The sequence below is a fragment of the Dermochelys coriacea genome, chromosome 6 (assembly GCF_009764565.3).
Source record: "Dermochelys coriacea isolate rDerCor1 chromosome 6, rDerCor1.pri.v4, whole genome shotgun sequence".
NCBI lineage: Eukaryota > Metazoa > Chordata > Testudines > Dermochelyidae > Dermochelys > Dermochelys coriacea.
The window spans coordinates 55,327,718-55,353,621 of NC_050073.1; the positions used below are offsets into that span (position 1 = coordinate 55,327,718).

A 25,904-nucleotide genomic window follows, 5' to 3' on the forward strand; every position below is an offset into this window, starting at 1 on the left:
CTTGAAAAAAAAAAAAAAAAAAAAAAAAAACTTGCTCGTATCATGTTGATCAGTGAAGTTCTGGATCTTCATGGGCTTTGCTTGCCACCACCGATTCTTGATGTCACCCAGCCTCCTTTGAACTACAGTTTTAAGCTAATAAATCTCTTGTTTTTGCTGGTTAGAGGGTTTATATTGCCAAGTGAAAAATGTGCTTCTCATCTGATGAGTCAGTGCTAGAATTTCCTTGCTGTTCTCATCAAACCAATCCTGATGGCAGCGAGTGGAGTATCCAATTGATTCAGCACATGCTTTGTGAATAATGGTCTTGAACTCCTCCAAATGTGTTTGGATATCACTGCTGTTGTCAGGTAGGTAAGAGAGCCTCTGAATGAGGCGTTGCTGAACGGTCTCACAACTAGCATGATTTTGAAGTGCCCTGATGTTAAATCTCTTCCACATTCCTTTCAGTTGTTTATGGTGTTGTGGTGCAAGCCACGTGTTCATGATTGTTCTGACCAAACAATGATCTGTCCAGCAGTCATCCATACCTTTCATGGCTTGTTTAATATGGATTTCAGTACAATCACGGGCTCTGACGATGACATAGTCAAGAAGATGCCAGTGTCCAGAATGTGGGTGTTTCCAAGTGGTCTTATATTTGTCCCTCTGTCTAAAGATGGTGTTTGTGATAAGCAGTCATGCTCCACACATTTGCTGAGGAGGAGAATGCCATTAGAGTTGACTTTCCCCACCCCTTCTTTCCCAGTAGTGCCTCCCCAGAGTTTGGGGTGCCAGCTGAGAGCACATCACACAGGTCTGCTCCATGCACAGAGCCCAGGGACACTGTGCCTTGGTTAGTTGCTGATGCTTACTAGCTAAAGGAAATCAGCAGAGTGTGCAGCAGGCCCAAGATAGAGGGCAGAGACCCTTAATCCAGCCTTGAGCAGAAATCAGGATGCTCAGCAGGGGTCACTGCATTTTGCTATTTGTCCAGAAACCAAAATAGAAAATACTCCCTCTAGTGGTATCATTGAATTTGATGTTCAAATGTATTGTCAGAAAATCTGGACTCCCACACAAGCTGTGCAAAAGTGAAACAGAAATAGAAAGGGACCATCTGCGACCAGCACCAAGTACTTTGCAATCCTGAAGTGGCAAGGGCCAATGCCAGGGAGCACCATATCTTCTGTGTTGTAGTTTGTCTGATCATTTCGGAGGTATGAATTAAGCCTACTGCAAAGTCAAAATACCTAAAGTAGGGCAGATATGGGGCTGGTGTCACTTCAGGGGTAGAGTTAATGTAGGTTGTGGACTTTACTTTGAATTTCCAGACTTTCAAAGATAGGGGATTCTTTTAAGTTTAACCTGAACTCTTAAATTCCTGACTTTTGAGCAATGGTTATGTGGTTTGTGGAGTATTTGTTTGTTTGTTTTTATTCAGACTAACTACAGCAAAAGGCTCCTGTCAGAATTTTTACCCTTAGCATCACCTCATAGTTTAGGTCTGGGACAGATTAGTTTAGTAATCTCACACACAGCCCAGTTCTCATAGGTGAAAAGAGACACAGAGCTCAAATGTCTCAAACAAAATGAGTTACACACTCACTTGGCTCAAGAGAAGCTGTCTACACTTCCTACTGGGTTCAGACTTTTATCCCATTTTCAATTACCTAGGACAAAAAGAATAACCAGTCCCCCACTCTCCTTAAGTCCAGAAAATGTGACACAACAAGATGTTGGACCAAGCAAGCAAGTCCCGGTCCCAAAGAGCTGACAGTTCAAAGGCAGAAGGGGGCCAATACATGCACAGGTGGAGTATGTTCATCAGAGTAGGAAGACTCCACAGAAAAAAGGACAGCTGGGATAAAAGAAGGGGAATCTTTTGGGGAACAGCCAGTTTGTCAAGGCTGAGGCTGAGTTTACTCAGTTCTCCTCCCACCCTGACCTCATAAAGCAGAACCCAAATGTACAAAAAGACAGAAATATTCCCAGTGACTGGGAAAGGGCCAGGCTGCACTTGCAAGTGAATGCAGACATGAAGACCAGTCTTCTGCCTACACTCTGCTTTGGTTAGCAACACTCCCAGGCAGCCTCTGCTGGCAGAAGGTGTGTAGGCAGCTGAGCTGCTCTGGCACGCATAGCAGCAAGTGTCTCCAAAACAGATGCTGTCATTGAGCCAAAGAGCTGACACCCGAAAGAAACTCTATGAAGCTGGCATGACAGCTGCGAGGGTGCTTATTACTATGATTACTACAGCATTTTGGCTTCTAAACGCAATCTAAAGCAGGAAGCAAATATGACATGGACTAATTGGCTCCTGTAATAGCAGGGGTTCAGCTTTGGGAGGGAAGCAATCCCTGCCATAGAGAGGTAAGCGGAGAACCCATATGCTGGCAGAGGGTAGCCCTTGCCCAGGCCATTGCTGATAATCCTCAGGGCCATGGGAAGACCCTGTTCAAGTCAGATACACCAGTTACTCTGATGCAATAAAACTGAGCAAGTCCTTAGGGAAGCCAGGCAGTGGTTTCCCTTCAGCGCTCTCTGATCAGCGATGCAATTCTGCCAGTGTAGACCTACCCAAAGAGAGAGAGAGAGAGAGAGAGAGAGTGCGCGCACGCGATAGAATGTCTCTCCTATATTTCCAGTTTAAGGTGAAGGAATGCTCCAGTGAGTAAAGGCATTTTTTCCATTTCCAGCTATGAAGCAAGTTTGCATGGTTTCTGGGTCAGTCACTCTTCCTCTGTTCCCCAGTTGTTACCCTTCCTCTTTGCTCAGTGGCGGAATCACATTGTCATGCAAGTTTGGGCTGCAGAACTTTTGGATGAGGAAAGTCACGTTCATGGGACTGTATGATGAGCTTGCCCCAGCCCTGCAGTGCAAGGACACAAGAATGAGAGCTGCCCTGTCGTTGGAGAAGCGCATGGCGATTGCGCTGTGGAAATTGGCTACTCCAGGCTGCTACCGATGAGTCAATAACCAGTTTGGAGTGGGAAAGTCAACCATTGCACTCGTGTTAACAGAAGTGTGCAGGGCCATTAATTGCATCCTGCTCCAAAAGACTTTGACTCTGGGCAACGTGTGTGACATTGTGGATGGCTTTGCACAAATGGGCTTCCCCAACTATGGAGGGGCGATAGATGGCACGCACATTCCAATTCTGGCACCAGACCATCTAGCTGCAAGTAGGGACTTTCTTCCCTGACCAGAAGATCACCGTAGGGGAAACCAAAATGCCCATTGGGATCCTGGTAGACCCTGCCTCCCACTTAACGCAGTGGCTTATGAAGCCATACACGGGGAACCTTGACAGCAGCAAGGAGCAGTTCAGCAACAGGCTGAGCAAGTGCAAAATAACTGTTGAGTGTGATTTTGGCTGTTTAAAGGCCTGCTGGCACTGCCTATATGGGAGGCTGGACCTGGCCGATGACGATATTCCTATGCTTATAGCCGCGTGCTGTGCACTCCATAATATTTGTGAAGGAAAGGGTGAAAGCTTCACTCAGGGCTGGATCGCTGAGGCTCAGCACCTGGAGGCTGAATTTGAATAGCCAGAGACCAGGGATATTAGAGGGGTGCAGCGCGGGGCCATAAGGATCAGGGATGCCTTGAGGCAGCAATTTAAAGCTGAAATCCACTAATATTTGTTGCTATGCTCAGGAGTGCAGTGCTTGTAATGCTAGGAGTTTATTGTGATTGGTGCAGACGATGCACTGTGAAGATTTAAGAAAACTGCCTGTTGCTTTGCAGGGCTCCGTTTGCTTTCAATTAATGGAATAAAGATTGCTTTCAAACCAAAACAATTCTTATATTAAAAAACAACAAAGAGGAGGAGACACACAAACAAAAAAAACCACATTAGCACTGTGGGGGATGGGGGAAGGAAGGGTCCCAGGAGGAGGGGGGTCCTGGCACAGTTAAAGATTTGTGTATGTTCAGGTATCGTATGCAACCTTCTCCTTTGGAGTACAGTGCAGAGGATACTGTTCTTCAGCAGGGCTAAACTGCAGAGGGATAGGTGTTGAGTGCAGCGGGTACTGGGAGTCCGCAGGGCTGGACTGTGACGGGTCAGGAATGGAATGCAGTGTGTACAGACTGGAGCCAGGAGGTTGACAGTGTGTTGGCAGTGTCTGGGGGGTGCATGGCAAAGAGTTTTGCGACAGTGGCTGCAGGGGAGGGCAGGCGTGGTTTGCAGTGCTAGTAGCGCCTGGAGCATATCCACTTGGCGCTCCATCATGCTTAAGAGCTGTTCTGTGGCTTTGTTCTGGTGTGCCGCATTCTCCTTTTAGTCCCTCTTCTCATTGTCCTGCCACTCCTTCAATTCTTGTTTTTCGGCCGCGGAGTGCATCATGACATCACGCAGAAAGTCCTCTTTAGTTCTTCATGGTTGCTTTCTAATTCTGCGCAGCCGTTCAGCCGGTGATAAAGAGGGAGGTTGGGCTCCCAAGGTCATATCTGTGAAGCCAAAATGCAACATTTTACAGAAGCAGTATTGTTTGCAACACACAGACCACTGATTCAGTGATTTATAAACACAGTCACTGTTCACATACCTGTCACTAACTGGCTGACCCCAGGCAAGCACACACAAGCCACAAGACCCCCAAAATGGTGAGTAGCCGCAGGGGCAGGGTAAATCAGTGTTTCCAGTCCCTACTGTACATTGGGCACATGGCTTTTGGGGAGAGCCACCAGTGTAGGGGGAGCCTTATAATCATTACTGTCCCCACATTTTCCACAGGCTGCGTTCATTATGGTAGATATCTCGCTGCTGAGGGTGAGCACGGAATCAAGGAAGGATCTTCTCCATAACTGCAGCTTCCACCCTGGCCTTTATGCAGCTCGCCTGTGTGCAGCAATGGTCCCCACCCCGCCAGTGACAGCAGAGAGGCGCAGGAAAGTTACCTTTAATGGGGCAAGAAACAAAGCAGCTCTGCTAAAGAACCTGCAGCAGCAGATTGCTCAGTATCTCCATGAGAGTTTCCTGGAAATTTCGGAGGCAGATTCCTGTGAAGTGAGGGAGTCAATCAACACCCTGTTCCAATGCTCAGACTAGGCATGTGGTGGTACGTGCATCATAGAAACACAAGCCTGCTTTCTGCAACCCCTTTGCCCCCAATAACTCGCTTCAGCGATTCCCAAAATCAAAGCCACTTACCAGGGGCCTCCTCTCCCGTTTGCGCTTCGCCAAGCTCCGACCGCTGCGACTGGCTAGCCTCCTCTGCAGTAGGGAAGAGCTCCTGACTGCATGTATCTCTGACCTCCGAGTCGTCCTCTGAGTCCCCCTCCCCCTCCTTGTCCGAGATCTCCTCCTCCTGGCTCGATCCACTCTCAACTGGCATGCAAGCCACCAAAATAGCCACAGTGGCCTTCACAATGGAGATGGTTCGCCACCAAGTATCGCGTCCAGCTCTTTGTAGAACCAGCAGCTTGTGGGCGCAGCACCGGAGCGGTGGTTTGCCTCCCAGACCTTGTGGTAGGTTTCTGCAGCTCCTTCGCTTTGACCCTGCACTGCAGTGTGTCCCAGTCACGGCCCCTTTCTGTCATGCATCGTGAAATCTGTCCATAGGTATCATAATTCCTATGGCTGGAGCGCAGCTGGGACTGGACAGCCTCCTCTCCCCAAATGCTGATGAGGGCCAGCAGCTCGGCATTGCTCCAAGTGGAGGATCACCTGGTGTGTGAAGCAGGCATGGCCACTTGGAAAGATGCACTGAGACCACTACACACACGTCACCCAGCAAACAGGAAGGGGGCTTTCAAAATTCCCAGGGAATTTAAGGGGTGGGGCTCACAGTTGGTCACCTGAGGGCAGGGCAGTAGGAGTTCAAACCAATGACCAGAGGGGCGAGAACAGGCATTGTGGGACACCTCCTGGTGGCCAATTGCAGTGTTGTAATTGACCAGGGTGTCTACATTGGCACCACGACACTGGAGCCCCAGCGCAAAAAGCTCTATGCCTTTCGTCAGGGTGGGTTTTTTTTTTTTTTTTTTTTTTTTTAAAACAGTGCTGCAACTCGCTGTTTCTGTGCACTAAATTGCTTGGCAGTTACACCTCGGGTGTTACACCGCAGAAAGCGGCTTTATTGCGCAGAAACTTGCCAGTGTAGACAAGGCCCTAGATTTGGGGTGGGAGTGAGATTTCCCGCCTCTGGGGGAAGATTTGACAGGAGGTTGGTAGCCACCATAGTTAGACAGAGCTTAAAACCTAAGACAAGGCCCACTCTTAAAGGATGACGTGTTCTCCTCTGTGCATCCCTTTTCTGCACTCGCTTTGGGCTGGTGCATCCCCTTTCATTGCTGCATGTCTTGCTCTCTTGTTCACCTTCCATTTCAAGCCCTCCCCACATGATCTTGAACAACAATTAGCACCTTACCACTTAAAAGTTACAAATGGGACTAATGTAAAATTAGTTAATTGCAATTAACTAGCTCAATTACTCCAGCATACACCTCACTTTATGGTCATAGATTCCACCTCAAGAGCTGAGATCTTTGGGTCTGGGTCACTTTTTGCCTTTGGGGTTATGAGTTCTCAAGTCCCCACAGTCCCCTCCCTCTCCGGGAGTTGGGCATGGCACTCTCAGGAGCTCATCAACACTACTTCATTGATTGGCCAGAGGAGGAGCTAGAGCACCATACCTTGCCGAAGGCTGGTCCCTGTACTTTCTTCTTTGTCTCAGATGGGAACACACATGTGGCTCCACAGAACTAGATTCATGGGCCAAAACACATCATATGGCTCATTCCAGTCTGAATCCTAGCTCCAGGGTTTTCAAGGAATCTCAATGTCGTCTTAACTGGGCCTTTAACTTCTGCAAGGAAAGCATGCAATCCTATTCCACTGCCTGATACTTATGCCTACAAAAGATACCTGGGAATTCAAAAGTTTTAGACATGGTGAAAATGAGCAGACAGGAAACAGGGCAAGTTCAGAATAGGAGACAATGAGAGAGGGGAGCTGGAAGCAGACAAGTTCCAACAGGAGGAGGCAGTAGCAGGAACTCTAAATGGGACAGCATATGGATTTTGAAGAAGCTGGATGAACAGTGGGAAAGTGGAAGGAAGGAAAGGGTTAGGCCATGATGGGAGTGCTCTTAAAGGGTGCTTTGCAAGGGGCTTGTGAGAATCCAACACCTTCAGAAGTCTCTGGGAAGACTTTAACAGCCAGGCTAGGAAAGAGATTCAGCACTATTGGCTTCAACAAGGAGCTTTCACCATAATTGCCAGGCAGAATGGGAGATTAAGAAAGCAGTCACCAGCACCCCACATCACAAAGCTGTCCTGTCCCTAACAGGCTAGTAATATCACACAGCATGGTGCATGCTAGACAGCCACTCAGATGACTCAGCAGCCTCAATGGAGCAGAAGTGTTCCGAGTGCCTCTCTAAGCCTGGCAACTGGGAATGCTCACATAGTCCTGGGATTGGTGGGTTCTTTTCAAGTCCTTTGTGAGAGTCACCAGCTTCTCAGCTCCAGCATCTAGCTTCTGCTTTTGCCTTCCTTCCTACCCTCACTATGAGCTGAAGAATTCTTTCCCTTTATCTACCCTGTTTATTTGTAGGTATTTACAGAGGCAGATCATTTTCCCTCCCCTCAAGTTACATTTATACAGGGTAGAAGTATCTCCTTCCAGCTCTTCTCCCATTTTACCAGTTGTGTTACCCTTCTTTGTATGCTCTAGCAGTTTGTCTCTCCCCTTCTAAATTGTGGAGACCAGAGCTACACACAATAGAGTGGCAGAAGGGGGTCTAATCACTCCTGTCTCAGACTTGCTGTTTTCCAGAGAGCTTCCCCCCCCTCCACACACACACACTTTGCAGCTGTGTTATCTCCCCTTCCTGAGTGCAAAGGGTCAGTCACTCAGATTGATTCATGTTAATAGTTTGATATTCCCAGGATTTCTAGCTCACTTGGTTGTCTGCAACTGCCATGTTTATTTCTTCTCCCTCCCAATCATAGGGAGGTCAGCCAATCTGATCACAGATAAGTTTTCCAACCCTCCCCAGTTTGTGTGAAGCCTCACTCCTTGTGTGAAGCCCAAGTAGATCCTGTCTCTTTTATCTCCATCCTGCCTCAGTAAGCGCACTAGAGGCCAGCAAGACCAATTTTCAAAGTCAGCCCAGGGTGCTTGGTTATCAGATATTCCTGCCTCAACTCCCCTATTCTCAACCTGAGACAGACAACTGGTGGGTTCTTGTTTCTCTCCTCCCACCTTTTTCAGGGATCGAGACTTTCCCTGGCTCCCAGGCACCCACCCCCACAGCACGAAGGTTCTTCTCGGAGGTTTTGTGCTTTTCTCCCTTAGCCCAATCCTGCAGGTCTGGGCAGATTCTATCCCCATTGCTCCACTTCCTTCTTTGTTCTTGGACTCTCCAAATATTGTCTCGGATTATTTCCCCGCTTCCTGCACAGAGTTTTCAGGTTCTCTTCCCACTGGTCACCTTTATATCAGAGTCCTGCTCCCTTTATTTTCTTGAGAGCCTATTTTCCCCCGGTGAGTTTCCCATGTTTCTAAATATTCTGCCCAGAGATGCAGGAACCAAGGTTGGGGAGGAAGGGAACTTCCCTACAATAGTGCAGGATTCTCCCACACCTATGCAGAGAAGCAAAAGGGGGCAGAGAAACATCAGTGGGATTCTCCAATACTCCATTGCACAAGGGGAATGAAATTTTCTTCCGCACAGATGTCAGAACAGCGGGAACCAAGGAGAAGTTGGGTAGGGACACATATTTCAATGGAGAAAGATTTCCCCCCCCTCCACAGAGGGGCCTGGATTCCCTCTGGATACTAGAAGTATCCAAGAAGAAGAAAGTATCCATTTGAAGAAAAGTAATTCTTTCAAGTTGAGCTTTTATCCTCCACTGGAATCTGAAATCCCAGGACGTGAGAAAAGGAAGCAGATACATTTCCTTGTGGTCTTAGGGAGAGCATTTCTGCATTCTAATTCTTTTCCTTCCTGCTAGGACCACTGGGAACCCAGCTTTTCATCGGTTCTCATCTGTGCACTCAGCTAAACGGACACTGACAGCTGATCTTGCTCACAGGATCCCATAGCAACAGGTGAATGAATGACAGGAGTGTAGCTTAGAAGGGCTGCTTTCCCCTCTCCTCACAGAGCACCCAGGGTGGGTAACATTGCAGATCACAAGATGGAGAGAGGGCACACTAGTCCAGAACATACTCACACAGCACATTTGTTTATTTTCTCCATCTATATAGCTCAGTTATTTACTGGGCAGCTGCCCCTTTCACATGAGGAAGAGGACACTCCACTCCCCTCCCCTCCCCTAACACAAACACAATTCCTCCCACATGACCCCCAACCAGTCCCAAAAGCACGAATGGGCCTTGCCCAATGCCCAAGGTTAGTGGATTCTGGCTCTGTCAGACCAGGGAATATGGGAACCTCGGAGTCCGGAGCCCCCCAGCTACTAGCTCCCGAGCTCTGAAATCTGGGGACCATCAGCTCAAGCACCTTAGTGAACCTCAGCTGTTGTGGTGGTAAATGGAAAAGTATCTCATAGTCAGGACCACTGGGGCTCCTAAAAAGGAGCCAGGTGGTGAAGGAGACACACCGCCCAAGGGCAATTGATTTGAAGGGACGGCGGAGCAGAGAAGTAAGCTCGTTTGGCGTGTCTGTCTGTTCACAGGTTTTACATTTTAGTTCAAAACTACTTTCACCAGCTCAAACAGAATTAAAGCAAAGTTTAAAAAAAAAGCACACTGGGGACTGAATATGGGCATAGTTCAGAAAAAGCCTCCTCCTTGACTTCCATTCTGACTACAGCTGCCTCCACTATTCCTATCCTGCGCTATCTATACACATAGTCCTGACCAATAGCTATCTATTATTCCAGAAATAGGCCTCAGTCAAAAAGGATAGTTAGCAGGTGGAAGACAAACTCATTGTAAATCCGACACAGAGTTCTCAGGTCTGTAGAGGAAAGTTAAAACCTTCATATTCAGCTCTCTCTCTCTCTCTCACACACACACACACACACAGCTGCCTGCAGATAGCTGCTGGCATGAGCACCCACATATACACACAAATGGAGTTATTTCCTTACTACAGCCATCTTCATCACTGTGGTCCCCACAGTCATTGTCACCATCACATTGCCACTGAGCCGGGATGCACGTGCACTCGCCAAAGGCACTGACTGCACAAGTAAAGTGATTGCGTCCACAGGAACAGTCAGTGCTGCTTATTACACCTGCAAGGGGAGAGAAAGAAAATAATCAGATCAGAGAGAGGGAGAAAGTACCCCATTGTTTTAACGCAAGTGCACTAGCTTCCAAACAACGTCACAATTATTCTCCACATACACAATACACATGCACATGTGTGCAAACACATATACAACCCATTGCAAAAAGAAAAACACCTTCTATCCTTGGTCTCAATGGATGTGCATAGATTCCCGGAGTGACACTATCTAGAGGTAACACAAAGCAAGCAGCCAGAAAGAGGTCTAGGGATCAGCATAGCAAGCAGATATTTGGGCTTCCTTAAATTTAATTGTAACTGCCACTTTGTCACCAGCACATCTTTGTTATTTACCTGAGTCTAGTTCATCTAAGAGCAGACCCCTAGGGATTTAAAAAACAGTGCACTGTAATTCATCTGCTGACATTTGCTGTCGCACCTGGTTGTGGTGCTCATGGAAACAAGAGAAGAACACAAGACTCATTTAAGAGAAAACGGAACAAAACTAAACATGGGTGGAATCTTCCACAAGATCTGTAACAGTGAGATGGGTGAGGCTGTGGCATCAACTTCCAAGAGATAAGGTGGGAGCCCTGTCACCTAGGATTAGAGATGGGAAGACAAAAGCCATAAAGAACAGACTATATAGGGAATATTCCACGACTAGACCCGAAGGAATGGGTGGACAAGATGGCTTAATAGGCAATTGCATCTTTAATTTCTATGATTTGTGAATTAAGAATTCTTCCAATTTTATCCCAAGTCTTGCGATATTGTGGGGGTGCTAAACAATCACATGATTTTCGCCTTCAATCTTGTGAAGTTTTATCCTTATCCAAAATGGCCACCAGTCTCACTGATGACAATGGGAAATGAAACCACAGACTGCCCTCAGCAAGTTGGCCACCATGTCCCTTTAATCTTTGCATGTGAAAGTGAGTTGATCTGTCCCCAGGAAAGATGGTCACCATCTTCCAGGAGAATGCAGAGGAGGTGGGAATGAAACTATAGTGACAGCAAGGAGGGCGAATCTGTTACATAATAGAGTGTTGCCTACTCTTGTAATATTTGATATTTTACTTAAAGCCCTCCTGGCATCTCAATTACATGAGCATCTCAGTTTCTAGCCTACTGGGGAGAAAAGCGTTGACATGAGACTCAAGTGCATCCTAAGGGTGTACAAACCAGGAGGGAAATATAAATAAAACTTTTATTTTAAAGTCTCGTGATCTCTAGGGGCCTAGCTCATGATAGTGAACATTTGGGTTTGCAATACTGAAAATGGGACAGGAAACTATATGGAGTCAGGGGAATGTGGGGAGCAGGAGCAACAGAGGGGCGTGCTTAGGGAACATAACATGGCAGAAAAGGAGAATGTGAGTGGTAGGAAGCTGTGAGAGGAAAGGAAGGGAAGTATAGGAGGGGCAAGAGAGTTCAGGGCCAGGTGGGTAACACCAGACCATGGGAGATCGGGGGGCAGAGTGTGAGTGGGGCAGCCAAGCTAGGGAAGAGGACAGAGTGGCAGTTCCCCACCCCCTCAGCAACAGGAGGGGATAAACAGAGCCCCATTTGAGCAGTAAACAGGGAGGACCTAAGGTAAGCGCCATCCAGAGCCTGCACCTCTCACCCCCTGCCCCAGCCCTCCTGCACCCCAAACCCCTCATCCCTGGCCCCACTCCAAAGCCCGCAGCCCCTCCTACACCCCAACCCCCTGCCCTAGCCCAGTGAAAGTGAGTGAGAGAGGGGAAGCACGAGTGACAGAGGGAGGGGAGATGGAGTGAGCGGGGGTGGGGCAAATGTGCTCAGTTGTGTGTGATTAAAAAGTTGCCAACCCTATGCTGAGCTAATCAGCAACACGAGCAATGGGGGTTCCATGCTATCTGAAGTCAAACCCCTATTAGCCCTCTACAGAATCCTTAAAGGAAAAAAAGAGGGTTGATAAGATCTGAACTTTTAGCATATCTGTTTTAAATTAAAGCCTCCTAGACCTTCTTTAATAGACTATAAAGAGAGTTGTGGGGAGGAGAGAAGACATACAAGCTTTTCCTCCCTTCCCTGCCTCCTTTGCACATAATTTTTAAAAGGCTTCATGGAAATATGTTCTGAGAAGGAATTTTAAAGGAGAGAGAAGAGTCAACATTTGGTGCAAAAAGAAAAAAAATGCTTCAAGAGTAAAGCACTGGGACAAAGATGAGAGAGTGGGAAAAGGAGACCAAGGGAATGATGAGGTGGGAAGTGATAGCAGACCAAAGGAGTGGCGGAAGGAAACAGAAACGTAGGCATTAGCAGAATATTACAGAGCCCTGAAAATGAGGCCAAGCTAAGAAACTTGAGCATGATTCAGAAGGCGGGGAAAGCCAGCGACGGTGTTCAAACAGAAAAGCAAGATGTCATCCATGGAACTTGCTTGACTATTGGAAGTTAATCATTTGGGGTAAATAATCAGCTTGCCAATTCAAAATTAAGTTTACAAGAACAAGCCACCCCCTTCAAAGCTCTTCACCAACCCACACTGTGATAGAAAAACACTCAAACTGGAAACTTATGAAAATTCAGGACAAACCATCTTCTGCTGGAAGCCTACCACTGCCTAGAAAGGCAGAAACCAATTGCATTTTGTCTCTGTGCTCTCAAGTTGTCCTTACCTAATCCCTTTCTATGGTCAACTTCTCAGAGCACCAATTATTCTACCATTTTGCCCAACAGTACCTGGCAACTCATCTGAGCTAGTCTGAACTCTGACTGTGCTCTAAGGGAAGACAAAGCAGCACCTCCAGCTTCCCCCTCCCATACAGCAACAATCTGGGAAGTAAAGGAAAGTGGATGAGACTTTATAGTTTCAGTGTTGTCCCCTTCTCCACAAAAAACAGAATAAAAACATAAATTAAACAGAGGGCTAAGCCTAGAGCAAGTTTGAGCCAACATCTGCCAACAACAAGAAGTGTCAAGACAGTCAACTCCCAAACTTGGGGTGAAACTTTTACAAATTATTTTTACATGAATGGCAAATCAGAGGTTTATTTTTATGGGGCATTACTTTTGCTGCCAAATATCAAAATGGTGATGGAGCTTAGAGAGCTGAAGGGAAATAACTGTCTAGTAACATTTAGAATTCACTGTGTGTGTTCTGCGACTTAGTCTGCTATATTCCCAATTTTATTATTATCTTTAAAGTTAAATTCTTCTATTAATCATAGAAATGTAGGGCTGGGAGGGAACTCGAGAAATCATCAAGTCCAACCCCCTGTGCTGAGGCAGGATAATGTACAGCTAGACCATCCCTGACAAGTGATTGCCCAAGTAAATGTGCTTTGCTTAGCCTAAACTGATGCATAAAATAGCTGAGCCATGTGCCTTTTATGATCTTCAGCAGCCTAATACTTTGTTGTTTGTGATTTTTCGTTTTACTGGCCTTGTGGTTATTGCTAATAGTGCCTTTTATAAACCCCACTTTACCCAACAATACTGCAAGCTGAGGACACTGCGCCCTTGTACAGATACTACAACTCCTCCCCCCAACACTGAGAAATAGACTTAAATTTTTGAAAATAACTAAATCACAATTAATTTGTGTCAAAGAACTAACCACAGATAGGTGGACAATATCTCTCTTCTACAAACACAAAAGGCAAATCCCCCCCTTCCCCTCCAAAGTCAATGAGAGTTTTGTCCTTGATTTCAATGAGGCAGGATTTCAGCCTCCATGTCCAACACTCTGCTCTATCCTCTCACATACAGCATACCCGGAACTTTATTGCTGCTCCCCCCGTAACAGGAGACACCTAGAAGACTGGGAAGAAATGTCTCCTAATCCCTAGAGTACCAAATTACCTTGAGGAAAAGTAGAAAGAGTGCAGTGGGTGTGAGGAGACTCAATGAAGCGTCATTCCTTGCTGGTGAGAGCTCTCTCTAAAAATAGGGCATATGTGATAGGAAACTAACCAAGCGCACATCAGTGTGGAACATGACCCGTCTCACGTTTCAATCCCAATCAGCTAGAGGAATCTGGAAATAGGCCGGAAGTCAGGGTGTCTCCCCTGCGGGCAACTAAATAAGCAACCAGGCAGAAACATCCCCTTATAAATCACATTAGAATGTCACTCACTTGGGCTAGTGCAGACTCCTCTACAACAGGAACACACACTGGCATCCCCAATCTTGACTTTGCTAAACATTTATCTAGAACTTTTCATTGTCAAGGAGACCCAGACACTATTGACTCTCTATACGTAAGAATCACTTCACCTGTCTCTGAAGCAAAATGGAAACTGTTTAACAGCACATAGAAACCCCCTAGCTACAGGAAGATGGTAAGAATATTGACTAAGTTGGTGGGCTAACTGCACCTCTGAACCCTCCTGCTCTCTTTAAGAGCACCACTTCGGGTTTTGGTCCCCAAGCGGTCACCTCTCTAGGGGTAGAATCACACAAATTTTCCCATTCTTAGACCAGCCCCTGGGCTGCAGTCCTCAGCAGGACAGACTTATTTTCAGTGCCTGAAGTTCTGTCCCCTCCAAGAGCAATGATAGTGGTGCCCAGTAATCAAGCAACCTTCTTCAAGCAAAATTTTATTTATTTAGAATGAAAGCATTATAGAGAAAACAGATCTAAAAAACAAACAAACAATCAACCATCCTATATGCAGGCCTATCTACATAGAGTTTACCATCCAAAAAGCAGACTAACAAACTCAGAGAATTGGTAGGCAAGGTGGCATAGGAAGAAAATTTAAAGGAAAAAGGAGGAGTTCAGGAGAACTGGCAGTTTCTCAAGGAGACAATATTAAAAGATACCACTGCAAAGTATCCCAATGCAAAGGAAATGCTGGGATGAACAGAGGCCAGCAGCACTCCATCAGGAGATCTTTAATGACCTGAAATCAAAAAGGAATTCTACAAAAAGTGAAAACATGGATGAATTGCTAAGGACTACAGAACAATAGCACTAGCATGTAGGGACAAAATCAAAAAGGCTAAGGCACGAGTTACACCTAGCAAGGGTCATAATAAGGCAGTGACAAGAGGTTCTTTAAATACATTAGGAGCAAGAAAAAGATGAAGGAAAATGTAGGCCCCTGCTTAGCAGGGAAGGAGAGTTAATAACTGATTATATCAATAAAGCTGAGGTGTTTCATGCCTATTTTGCTTCAGTCTGCACTAAAACGGTAATAACAACTGGATACTCAACGCAATTAACATAAATGACAAGGAAGAAGGAACACAGGCCAAAATTGGGAAAGAACAGGTTAAAGACTATTGAGATAGGTTAGATGTATTCAGGATGGCAGGGCTTGATGAAATTCATCCTAGGGTACTTAAGGAACAAGCTAAAGCAACCTTGGAACCATTAGTAATTATCTTTGAAAACTCCTGGCGGATGGGTGAGGCCCCAAAAGACTGGGCAAACATAGTGCCCATCTTTACTTCATTTGAGAAAGAAAAATCAAATGCACAACTACAAATCTAGATAAATATGAGTCAACAGTGTAACACTGTTGCAAAAAAAAAAGGAAACATTCTGGGATTATTAGTGTTGTAAGCAAGACACAAGAGGTAATTCTTCAACTCTACTCCACGCTGATTAGGCCTCAGTTGGAGTATTGTGTCCAATTCTGGGTGCCACATTTTAGGAAAGATGTAGACAATTCTGAGAAAGTCCAGAGAAGAGCAACAAAAATGATTACAGGTCTAGAAAACCTGACCTATAAGGGAAATTGAAAAAAATTTCAATTTTTTGTTTAGTCTGGAAAAGAGAAGACTGAGAAAGGACATAAGTTTTCAAGCATGTAAAAGATTGTTTAAAAAAAAAAAAGGAAGAAAAATTGTTTTTGTTAACCTCTGAGGATAGGACAAGAAGCAATAGGCTTAAATTGCAGCAACGGCAGTCTAGGTTGGACGTTAGGAAAAACTTCCTAGGGAAGTGGTGGAATCTCTGATATTGGAGATTTTTAAGAGCAGGTTAGAAAAACACCTATCAGGGATCGATCTAAATACTTAGTCCTGCCATGAGTCCAGGGAATTGGACTAGATTACTTCTCTCTGATTCTAAAGTGGGGAATAGCTGGCTATGTGGTAGTACTGCTGAAAAGGATCTGGAGGTTATAGAGGATCACAAATTGAATATCAGTGAACAATATGATGCACTACAAAAAAGGCTAATGTTCTGGGGTGAATTGGCAAGAGCGTCATATGTAAAACACTGAATGTAATTGTTACGCTCTACTCAGCACTGGTGAGGCCTCAGCTGAAGTATTGAGTCCAATTCTAGGCACATATAGCGAAGATATGGACAAACTGGAGAGAGTCAAGAGGAGAGCAACAATGATAAAAGGTTTAGAAAACCTGACCTATGAAGGAAGGTTACAAAAAACTGGACACGTTTAGCCTTGAGAAAAGATGACCGAGTGGGGACCTGACTCCAGTCTTCCAATATGTTAAGGGCTGTTATAAAGAGGATGGTGATCAATTGTTCTCCATGTCCACAAAGGTAGGACAAATAGTAACTGGCTTAATCTGCAGCAAGGGAAATTTAGTTTAGATATTAGGAAAGTCTAACTATAGTGGTAGTTAAGCTCTGAACTAGGCTTCCAGGAATCCATGGAATCCACATCATTGGAGGTTTTTAAAAACAGGTCGGAGAAACACTTGTCAAGGATGGTCTAGGTTTACTTGGTCCTGCCTCAGAGCAGGGGGCTTGACTTGACTTTTCAATGTCCCTGCCTGCCCTACAGTTTTATGATTCTATCCCTCTCATGTTAGTCTAGTAGGCCCAACTTCTTCAGAGCTTCTCAGTGTCAACCTGTCCCCTTGAACAGTCCCTGACAACTGATCCCCTCTTCCTCTGTGTCCTATTGATCTCTAGTTTCTCAGCCTGGCAAAACAGCTGTGCAACATCAGGCTGAAGCCTGGAAGCATGCCATTGTCCTGTAATTACACCTCAATGTGGGTTGGTAGGTTTGCTTTTCTCTAGATCCTGTGTTGCTTTCCTGGTTTCAGAGCAGCAGCCGTGTTAGTCTGTATTCGCAGAAAAGAAAAGGAGTACTTGTGGCACCTTAGAGACGAACAAATTTTTTTTTTCTTTTGTGTTTTCCTGGTTGTTTCCCCTCCTCCCCATCCCAGTTCCCTAAAAAGATAGATCAATATATTCATGTAGGAAAGTCTTATAACCCAACATACAATAACTTTCCCTTACTGACCAGGTCACATACAGCGTTCATAAAGTTATTACATTTCAGTTGTCTGAGATTATTACACAGCAGCTCCACATCCCTCAAAAAAAAAAAAAAATACATCCATTGCAGGGGAATTTAGGGACTCAGAATGTAATAATCCAGACTGGACTTTGCAGCCCCCTGTTTTATTAGAGGTGCTCTTTTTCAGATGAGATTAAAAGTCTTGCTTTATTTAACTTCCCAGGGCCCTTTTCCTTCCGAAGGTAGGGATGTTAATTCCAATTTCAGCAAGAGCATAAGAATGGTCATACTGCGTCAGACCAAAGGTCCATCTAGCCCAGTATCCTGTCTTCCGACAATGGCCAATGCCAGGTGCCCCAGAGGGAATGAACAGAACAACAGAGATTATGTGGCTACTCTCATTCTCAATCTGTTGCTGGTTCATCTTCCATAGACTGTTGCTTAAAAAAGTTCCCCATCTGCGGAGGCTGGCCTCTAAAGTTAATAGATAGTTGGCTGATCAACTCTTTGTCCGGATGTGGAAGCTCACTCTGGAATGGTAGCATTTTCTAGTAAGCTCTGAATAAGGTTGAAGTTGCCTCATGTGGACATGGGCTGAGGGTAGCACATGTAATGATGCTGCTATGGACCCTAGGTGGGTCCTCAGGAGTACCCACATTCCTTACTCCCAGACACACAGGACCAAGTGAGTAAGCAGGGTACTGCTTCCTGCCCACCCCCAAAAAAACCACCTTTTTAGTTATCTATTTCAACCTAACATGACTCTACAGAAACTGGCAGACAACAATTTTGCTTGTTGGGGAGGAGTGATGCATTTACCCATGATTAGCTAACCGCTATGTTCTGGGTACACATACATCTATGCTTTCATAGTATTGCAAATTTGAGAGATTTTTGGTGAGATGGGATGGGAGTACTGATATGATGCTCTGAAAATCCAGAGAAGACAATATCTGCCTAGGTTTACTGCCTGTATAAATTGTTCAGTTTTGAACCACATGGATCTAGGAAGAACAATCATTCTTTAGGTCCAAGACAGAGTGTCACACACAAACTCCCCAATGGACAAAACATTTACCTTCACTTGGTGCACTAGAGCAAAATGTTAATGGCATACTGACTTTTGTCTGACACATCTCATCACTAGAAACACACAAATTGGAGAGAAGCTGAAAGAAAATATTATGAGGAGAGGGGGAAAAAAAAACTAAATATGTATAAAGTCTTTGGAGAATGTGGGGGGAGAGGGTGTTACAGGCTGGCTGACCCATTAAGGAGAGTCAGGCCCAGCCTCACTTGTGATGGCTGAGATCCCCCACCCCACTGATCCTGATAGGCTAGAGATTAAATGGCCTTGTTCAATTATTAGGGCCAGCTGAGAACAAGAGTCCTTTATTTCATATTTGTTTTGGACTGACTTTGGACTCTGATATTCTGGATGGGATCGCTTGTAATGACCTGACTGGAGGGTGAGCCACCAGAGAGGGCTGGTAACACAGTAAAGGAAACTGAGGCACAGCAGCTGCAGTGCTTTGCTCACTATGAGGAGTCACATTGATGTGACAGTGAGATAACATGCTAAAATATTTGAAGCATCTGAACCCCTTATTGGGAAACCCCAAAGTAGACACTGCAAAACCTGCCTTACAAGGGAAGCTATCCTTTTAGCAGGAATGTCTTTGACACTTCCCTCAGAACACAAAATTGAGGCAGTGGTGCTTGAAGCCTTTGAAACTATTGGCCTGTCCCTACAAGTGGTACATTAGAATGCCAGGTTTCAGAGTAGCAGCCGTGTTAGTCTGTATTCGCAAAAAGAAAAGGAGTACTTGTGGCACCTTAGAGACTAACACATTTATTAGAGCATAAGCTTTCGTGAGCTACACGAAAGCTTATGCTCTAATAAATGTGTTAGTCTCTAAGGTGCCACAAGTACTCCTTTTCTTTTTGCGAATACAGACTAACACGGCTGCTACTCTGAAACCTGGCATTATGCAAGGCACTGAATTTAGCTGTATAGAGTGGAGGTTTTTTCCACCAAATGCATCCGATGAAGTGAGCTGTAGCTCACGAAAGCTTATGCTCTAATAAATTTGTTAGTCTCTAAGGTGCCACAAGTACTCCTTTTCTTTTTATTAGAATGCAAGTTATACAAACTTCTTAATCATATATCAAATCTCTGGAGGCCAGGGTACATGCAGGCAGTTCAGCTTCTCCCACTACTAAAACATCTTGGTGGTCTTTATCAGTGAGCAATGCCCCTTCTGACATCAGAATGTTTTGGTTTAATGTTCCTTCTCCACTGTCTGCCAGTAGAGCGCTCTGTTTAAACAATGGTCAGCAAATCTCTCTTCTAAAGCTGGATTAACTGTACTCTCCTTCAGTGGAAAACTGCTATTTGGGGAAGAGAAGAAAAATCCAAAATGTTCAGTCTCCCGTAAGATAGGCAAGCAAAGAAAGTATAGCCATTTGCTATAGAAACTGATTCAGGGAAACAACTTCCTACAGACCAGGAAGGGAATTTCATTCCAGCCTAACTATGCTCAGGGCTCAAAGATCAGAGAACTGCCCTAACCTCAAGAGACAAATTGCATGATGCAAACCCAAGCCCAGCTCTTAACAGGGGACAACTACAAAACTATTCTGGCATAGGCCTGCAGTTACCTATAGGTGCTACGAACACTGGTAGAGGGGCATGCTCCAGAATTTGCCCCAGAGCCTTACTGAAAACATGAATTCTAACCCATGCTTCAAATAAACTGTCAAGCAATTGTGGGATCTTGGAATAGAGAAATGAAAAAGGCCTTTTAGACCTTCAACTGAACTTTTCTGGTGTCTTGTCAAGTATAATTTTTATATACTGCCATTAATGAGGCTTCCACACCTTCCCTGGTTCTCATACTTTACTATCAAAACTCTGTTTTATTTATTTAATAAAAAATATTGCCTAATTTTTTTGACTTTTATCTTCAGCCTATTACTCTTAGTGTAACTGTCATCCAGGGCCAAGTTCAGCAGGTCTGGGTTATAATATAAGGAAGACAGATACAACAAGATTGCAGTCAATTAAGATTTGAGAGCAGCAAAAGAACATAGGAGTTAATGCTAGCAAAAGGGATTCAGGGGAAGTGGAGACGGATTCTTAACAGTACTTTTAAGAGTAAACAAATATAAGAAAAACTGGTAAAAAAAACTGGAGGGAGTAGAATTAATGACTAAAGGGGAAAAGAGACAGGAGGCTTTTTAAAAATAGATCTTAAAAATAAAGAAGTCTAGACACTTAGGGCCCAATCCTGCTCTCACTGAATTGCCATCAACTTCAGTGGAAGACAGAGCCAGCTAGTGAATAATGAAGAGCTTATAGAAAAAGCTATTGGTAAAGAGCAGATAGGGGAATATTTAGAAAATGTGAACATATGCCTCAAGAACTGAATGCTCAAGATGTGGGGATGACTTAGAGTTGCTTTCTTCTCCCTTTAAAGTTATATACTCACACCTTGTGAGAGAGAACACTGGAATTCAAGACTCCTAAATTCTAGTCCCACTTCTTCCACTGACTCAGCGCAATATCTTGGGCAAATTATTTCTTTTCATCTGTAAAATATACTACTTCAGCAGGATGCCTGCCTTAAGGCTTAATGCTTGTAAAGTACTTTGGTCTCCCTGAATGAAAGGCACTATAGAAGGGTAGATCATCATCACCATAAAATTCTCCTATTCAAAAAACTAATTCAACTTGTCTTGGTTATGAACCCACATGATCAAACTCTGGCTAAAGGACCACAAACAAAGGGAAATGAGAAGTGGAAACATGTCAATCGGAGGGGGGAGGGGGGGAAGTGTGGAGGTGCTAGTAGATACCATCGGGAACAGTGTTGAATCAAGTCTTATTAAATATCTTCATTAGTGATCTGGAGGAGAATAAATGGCATGTTAAAGAAGTCTGCAGATGATACCAAAATAGGACTTGCTGCAAACACCACTGAAGACAGAAAAGTAATACAAAAGGGACCTTAAAAGATTAGAAATATGGGCAGGAAATTAAGATTCAACCTAGAAAAAATGCAGCTAATGCATCTGGTACAAAATAATTTGAAACAGACTCTCAAATACTCTGAGGGAAGTAAAAATCTGGAAAGCAGCAATGCATAGAGAAACTAAGGCGAGACAATGGACAAGTTAGACATGGGTTTACAGTACAAAACTGAAGCCGGAAAATAGGTATGAGCTACATATGCAGAGGCCTGGCATCAGGGAGCTGAGAGGTCCCTCCCTAAATAGATCTGAAATAAAACATTCAATTCTAGGTACCTCAGCAACAGAAAAATATAGAGAAAGTGGAGGGAATTCTTAGAACAAAATTAATCAGAGTGCTGAAGGGGTTTCAGAGAAAAAACATAGTATATAGCTTGGTTAAGTGACAACTAAGGGAATACATAGCAATAATCATCTACAAATATCTGAAGAGGTTAATACCAATAAAGGAGAGGGATTATTCAGGGTGATCACAGGGATAAAATTATGAGTAAGGAAGTGCAATGAAGAAAGGGAACATTTAGGCTGAACATCAACATTCCCTATTCCTGACTGTGAGATGCATTATGTTATGGTATCGTCTCCCTAGGGAAAGGATGGAAGTCCCATTAATTGAGTTACTTAAGACTAAACTGGACAAAGCACCTGGAGAAGAGACTGAAGAAAACAAGCTTGCCTTGCAACGGCTTGCAGGGAAGTGTGGAGTGTGAAAGAGGGATGGACTATATAAAAAACGATATAAGAAGTTTTCCATATCAACTAGGCAACTGCTGAACCTGCTGCTCCAAACAACTGGGGTGGCAAGGCCCATTTATTTAGAGGAAAATAAAGTCAGTCACTCAAAAGTTCAGACAGTTCCATCTCCACACATTTCCTGGAAAGAGCTAAATCCAAGAGTCTGGACTAGTCTAAAAGAACCAAAAGAAACTCCTTCATTCCTTAGTTCCCTACTTCTCTTAACTCTGGGATCTTTTCTCTACATTTAGTTGCCATTGAATGATCAAAAATTTGTATTGTTATTTGGGTATTTTCAAGATATTTCACTTCAGTCCAGTTAAAAAGGCCTCCACTGTCACTCTAACTGTGCCAAATACAACTAAATGTCACATGAATCACAACTCAGGTCTTAGAGTAGCAGACATGTTAGTCTGTATCAGCAAAAAGAAAAGAAGGACTTGTGGCACCTTAGAGACTAACAAATTTATTTGAGCATAAGCTTTCATGAGCTACAGCTCACGTCATCGGATCATCCGATGAAATGAGCTGTAGCTTACGAAAGCTTATGCTTAAATAAATTTGTTAGTCTCTTAGGTGCCTCAAGTCCTCCTTTTGTTTTAACCCAGGTCTTGTTATCTGGCTCCAAATGCTTGCCAGGGGATACTCTCCATCTAAGCAGTCCAACACAATACCAGCCTCTCAAACCAGTCTTCAAGCATCATGAGTTTGGAGAGTTATAAATCCAACAATAATATCAATGAGCAAATCTTTTTTCTAGAACCAGAACCTCTATCCTTCAGAGAAGGATTTGGCATGCCTGAAATACCTTAGTCTTCAAGGCTGCACTATCACCACTCTCTTCTCAAGAGTTTCTGATAGCATTAGATCCTGAAGACGACAGTTTACATCCCCACAGTTTCTTCGTAGAATGCATCACTCGAAAACTTACACTGGGCCCATTAATATCTGTATCAGGTTTAATATTTTGTTTCGTACCTCCAAGGTACTCACTGGCTGAGGTCCAGCTTCTTCAATCTTTTATCACCACGTATTTGCACTCATTCACTGAGGCCAGACTCAGTTGGCTACTTGCTTCATCCTACATAGGACCTTGAGTTCCAGAGAGTAAGAGAATTATGCTTCCTGCATGTAGAATGTACTTCCTATTGCTAATAGACATACTCCTGTTTTGACATTAGGTTTGCTGCAGCTTTTGCCTTCTCTTAAGCATAGACCATTTTATAACATATAGCTCATACAAAGCACTCAGCGACTCTTGAAGGATACTGTAGAGAAACGCCTTTTACTTTAAGCCATGAGCGGCTTTTTCTTGCTTCGTTACAAGCTCCTATGAAATGCAACCAGTAACTATTTCCTACCACACAAACACAGCATTGCAACTAAACATCTCAGGGACAGATCTTACATGGCCATCCAAAATGATAAATGACTTTCACACAGTACTATTTAATGTGTCTGAGTGGAATGGTCATGAGCCACCAATTGGAAAGAGCTAAACATGAAAAAACTGCTTCTGTACAATGTGGTCCAGAGCTGTCACCACCAGCCTCTGGAAACACCAGCCAGAGAACTCATAGTCAGGACATCACCTGCAATACAGAACGCAAGTGATTCAATCCCTAAAAATTCAAACACAACTGAATGTCTCCTAACTCTAACCCAGTACTAACTACCTTGCAAGTTAGCCAGTCACCTCAGCAACATGATACAATTACCATCTATCTCTTCCACTCAGATGTTGTTTATCCCGAGCCTCCCAACCAGCATTGGACAGCAAACAGTAAAGTCACCCACTGCTCATTCCCACTTATGAAATGACAGTCAAGTTAAATTAATCATTCTTCCAACTTACACTATTAGGAGACCTTATCAGACATTGGACAACTGCTAAATCCAAGTTAGATGACTGGGCAAGAGGAGCAACATGCTGCTGTAACAGAAGACCAGAGCTAGGAGGTGTTTCAGATGTATTTCACTCCCTGCAGTGGGGAGTGTCCTAACGAATTTCATTAATCACCCTCCTTAGGGAATGAAATTTGTTGAGCATTCACACAAACAGGGAGCCCCCTTCCTGCTTTACAACTCCTATTCATCCCAACAGAACAAGGGCAGCACTTTGCTCCATCACATATGCGTCTCTTCCCAGCTTCCCCAGTTACAGGACTCATGACGCCAAGGTTTCACTCCCAAGACCTTTCCAATTATCTACCTTTCAGAGAGACATTTCCCCTAATCCACAGGCAGAGGAACTCCTCCAACCTTACAACTGTGCATACCACTTCATGAAGGACATAGGCTGTCCGGCTTCAGTGAGATGGTACTGCTACTGTGTTGGGTGGACCACTGGCTAGACACATGCTGCGGTCTCCTCCTAGATCCCAGCTGCCAAACTATATTAGAAGCTAAAAATACATTAAAGACTGTAATATTTATTTCCCCCTGTAAACAATTGCTGTGGTTGCCGGAGGGAGGGTTATGAGATCACCTATAGGAGTAGAGGGGACCAGAGGGATCTCAAAGAATCTCTCTGTAGAGGTTCACATAATGAAGAGTTTGAGAACCCTCATGAGTCAGGGCATAAGCCAAACACTAACTGCCCAGGGTTAAGAAGAAACTTCCTCTGTAGCATTTGACACTGGCCACTGTCAATATTGAATGAGATGGGCCATTGGTCTAATCACTTATGGCAAGTCCTATGACAGACCCAACTACTCTCTATTTCCAGACCTCAAAACCCCATCACTTGGGTTTCAACATTTCATTCACAAAGGGCTCTGCAGAACCCTGGAGGTCAAACAGACTATACACCAAACAGTTGGAGAATTGTTTGCTTATTATAGCACTGCCAAATAGGGTCCTGGCTTTTGGATTTCACTGATCTTTCTATTATCCATCTAGGGACTAAACCCACTCCCACCAGCAGCTATTTTCTCGTGACCAAACAGATGTCCAGCAGTCACTCCCCAACTCCATCCATACTGAGTCATTTCTTGGATCTTTTCAGAATCAGAGTTTCAGAGTTATTTCACAAGTCAGGAAACTTTACAGCTCTGCCCTACCACTGTTTTGCATGAGGTTTAGAACCCTTTGATGTGCGTCACCCATGCCAGTAGCATAGGAGACTGGCAGTTTGAGTTACATACATGAATTCCTCCCCCCTTCTAACTCAACCTCTCTCTGTTTCAATCACTCAGGCATTAACTTTCAGAATAGTTCTAGAACTTCCTCCTGTAATGGCAATATTATCACCATCCTGGTTTATCCTACTTGCCCTATTAACGGCATATAAGAGGACAAACATTCCAAAATGCAATCCTTCCCCAAAATCTCTGTCATGTCTTTTCCAAGCTGCCAGTCTCTGGAATTCACAAGTCACCTTGTTCAGCAGTTGGGAGGCGCTCTTGTCATCCCAGAATGAATACTTCTACAGCACTCTCAGTCTGGCAGGGCTCAAAGTTGCCGTTTCTCTTAGCTCTCTTGAGCCTTTGGAGGAATCTCCTCTGAATGGGGTTGCCAGGATTAAGTCTGTTAACATAATTTGGTTCTCGAAGAAGATCTTTTTGCAGCCTCTCTCCTGCTATTATGAGAATGTAGGTGCTGTCAGACTAGTTGTTCTTTACCTTAACTTTTATCATGTTGAATTGGCTCTTTTTCTGTGTCACATCCCACCAGCTCATTTACCTTTTGGGTAACAAAGGACTTCCCTGGTAGTGTGTGAACATCCTAATATTTCTAGCACACAGCTGATTCTC

At 44.4% G+C, this 25,904-nt stretch overlaps 1 protein-coding gene across 5 annotated transcripts in view; it reads right to left on the reverse strand.

The window, feature by feature from the left end:
- The window catches only part of LRP4 (LDL receptor related protein 4), a 100,021-nt gene that overhangs the window by 43,474 nt on the left and 30,643 nt on the right, over positions 1-25,904 (reverse strand). For all 5 annotated transcript variants that reach the window (XM_038406741.2, XM_043516083.1, XM_038406744.2 and 2 more), the window contains exon 2: positions 10,051-10,197. In XM_038406741.2, coding sequence (XP_038262669.1) covers positions 10,051-10,197 — 147 coding nt within the window. The remainder of the gene's footprint in view (positions 1-10,050; positions 10,198-25,904) is intronic.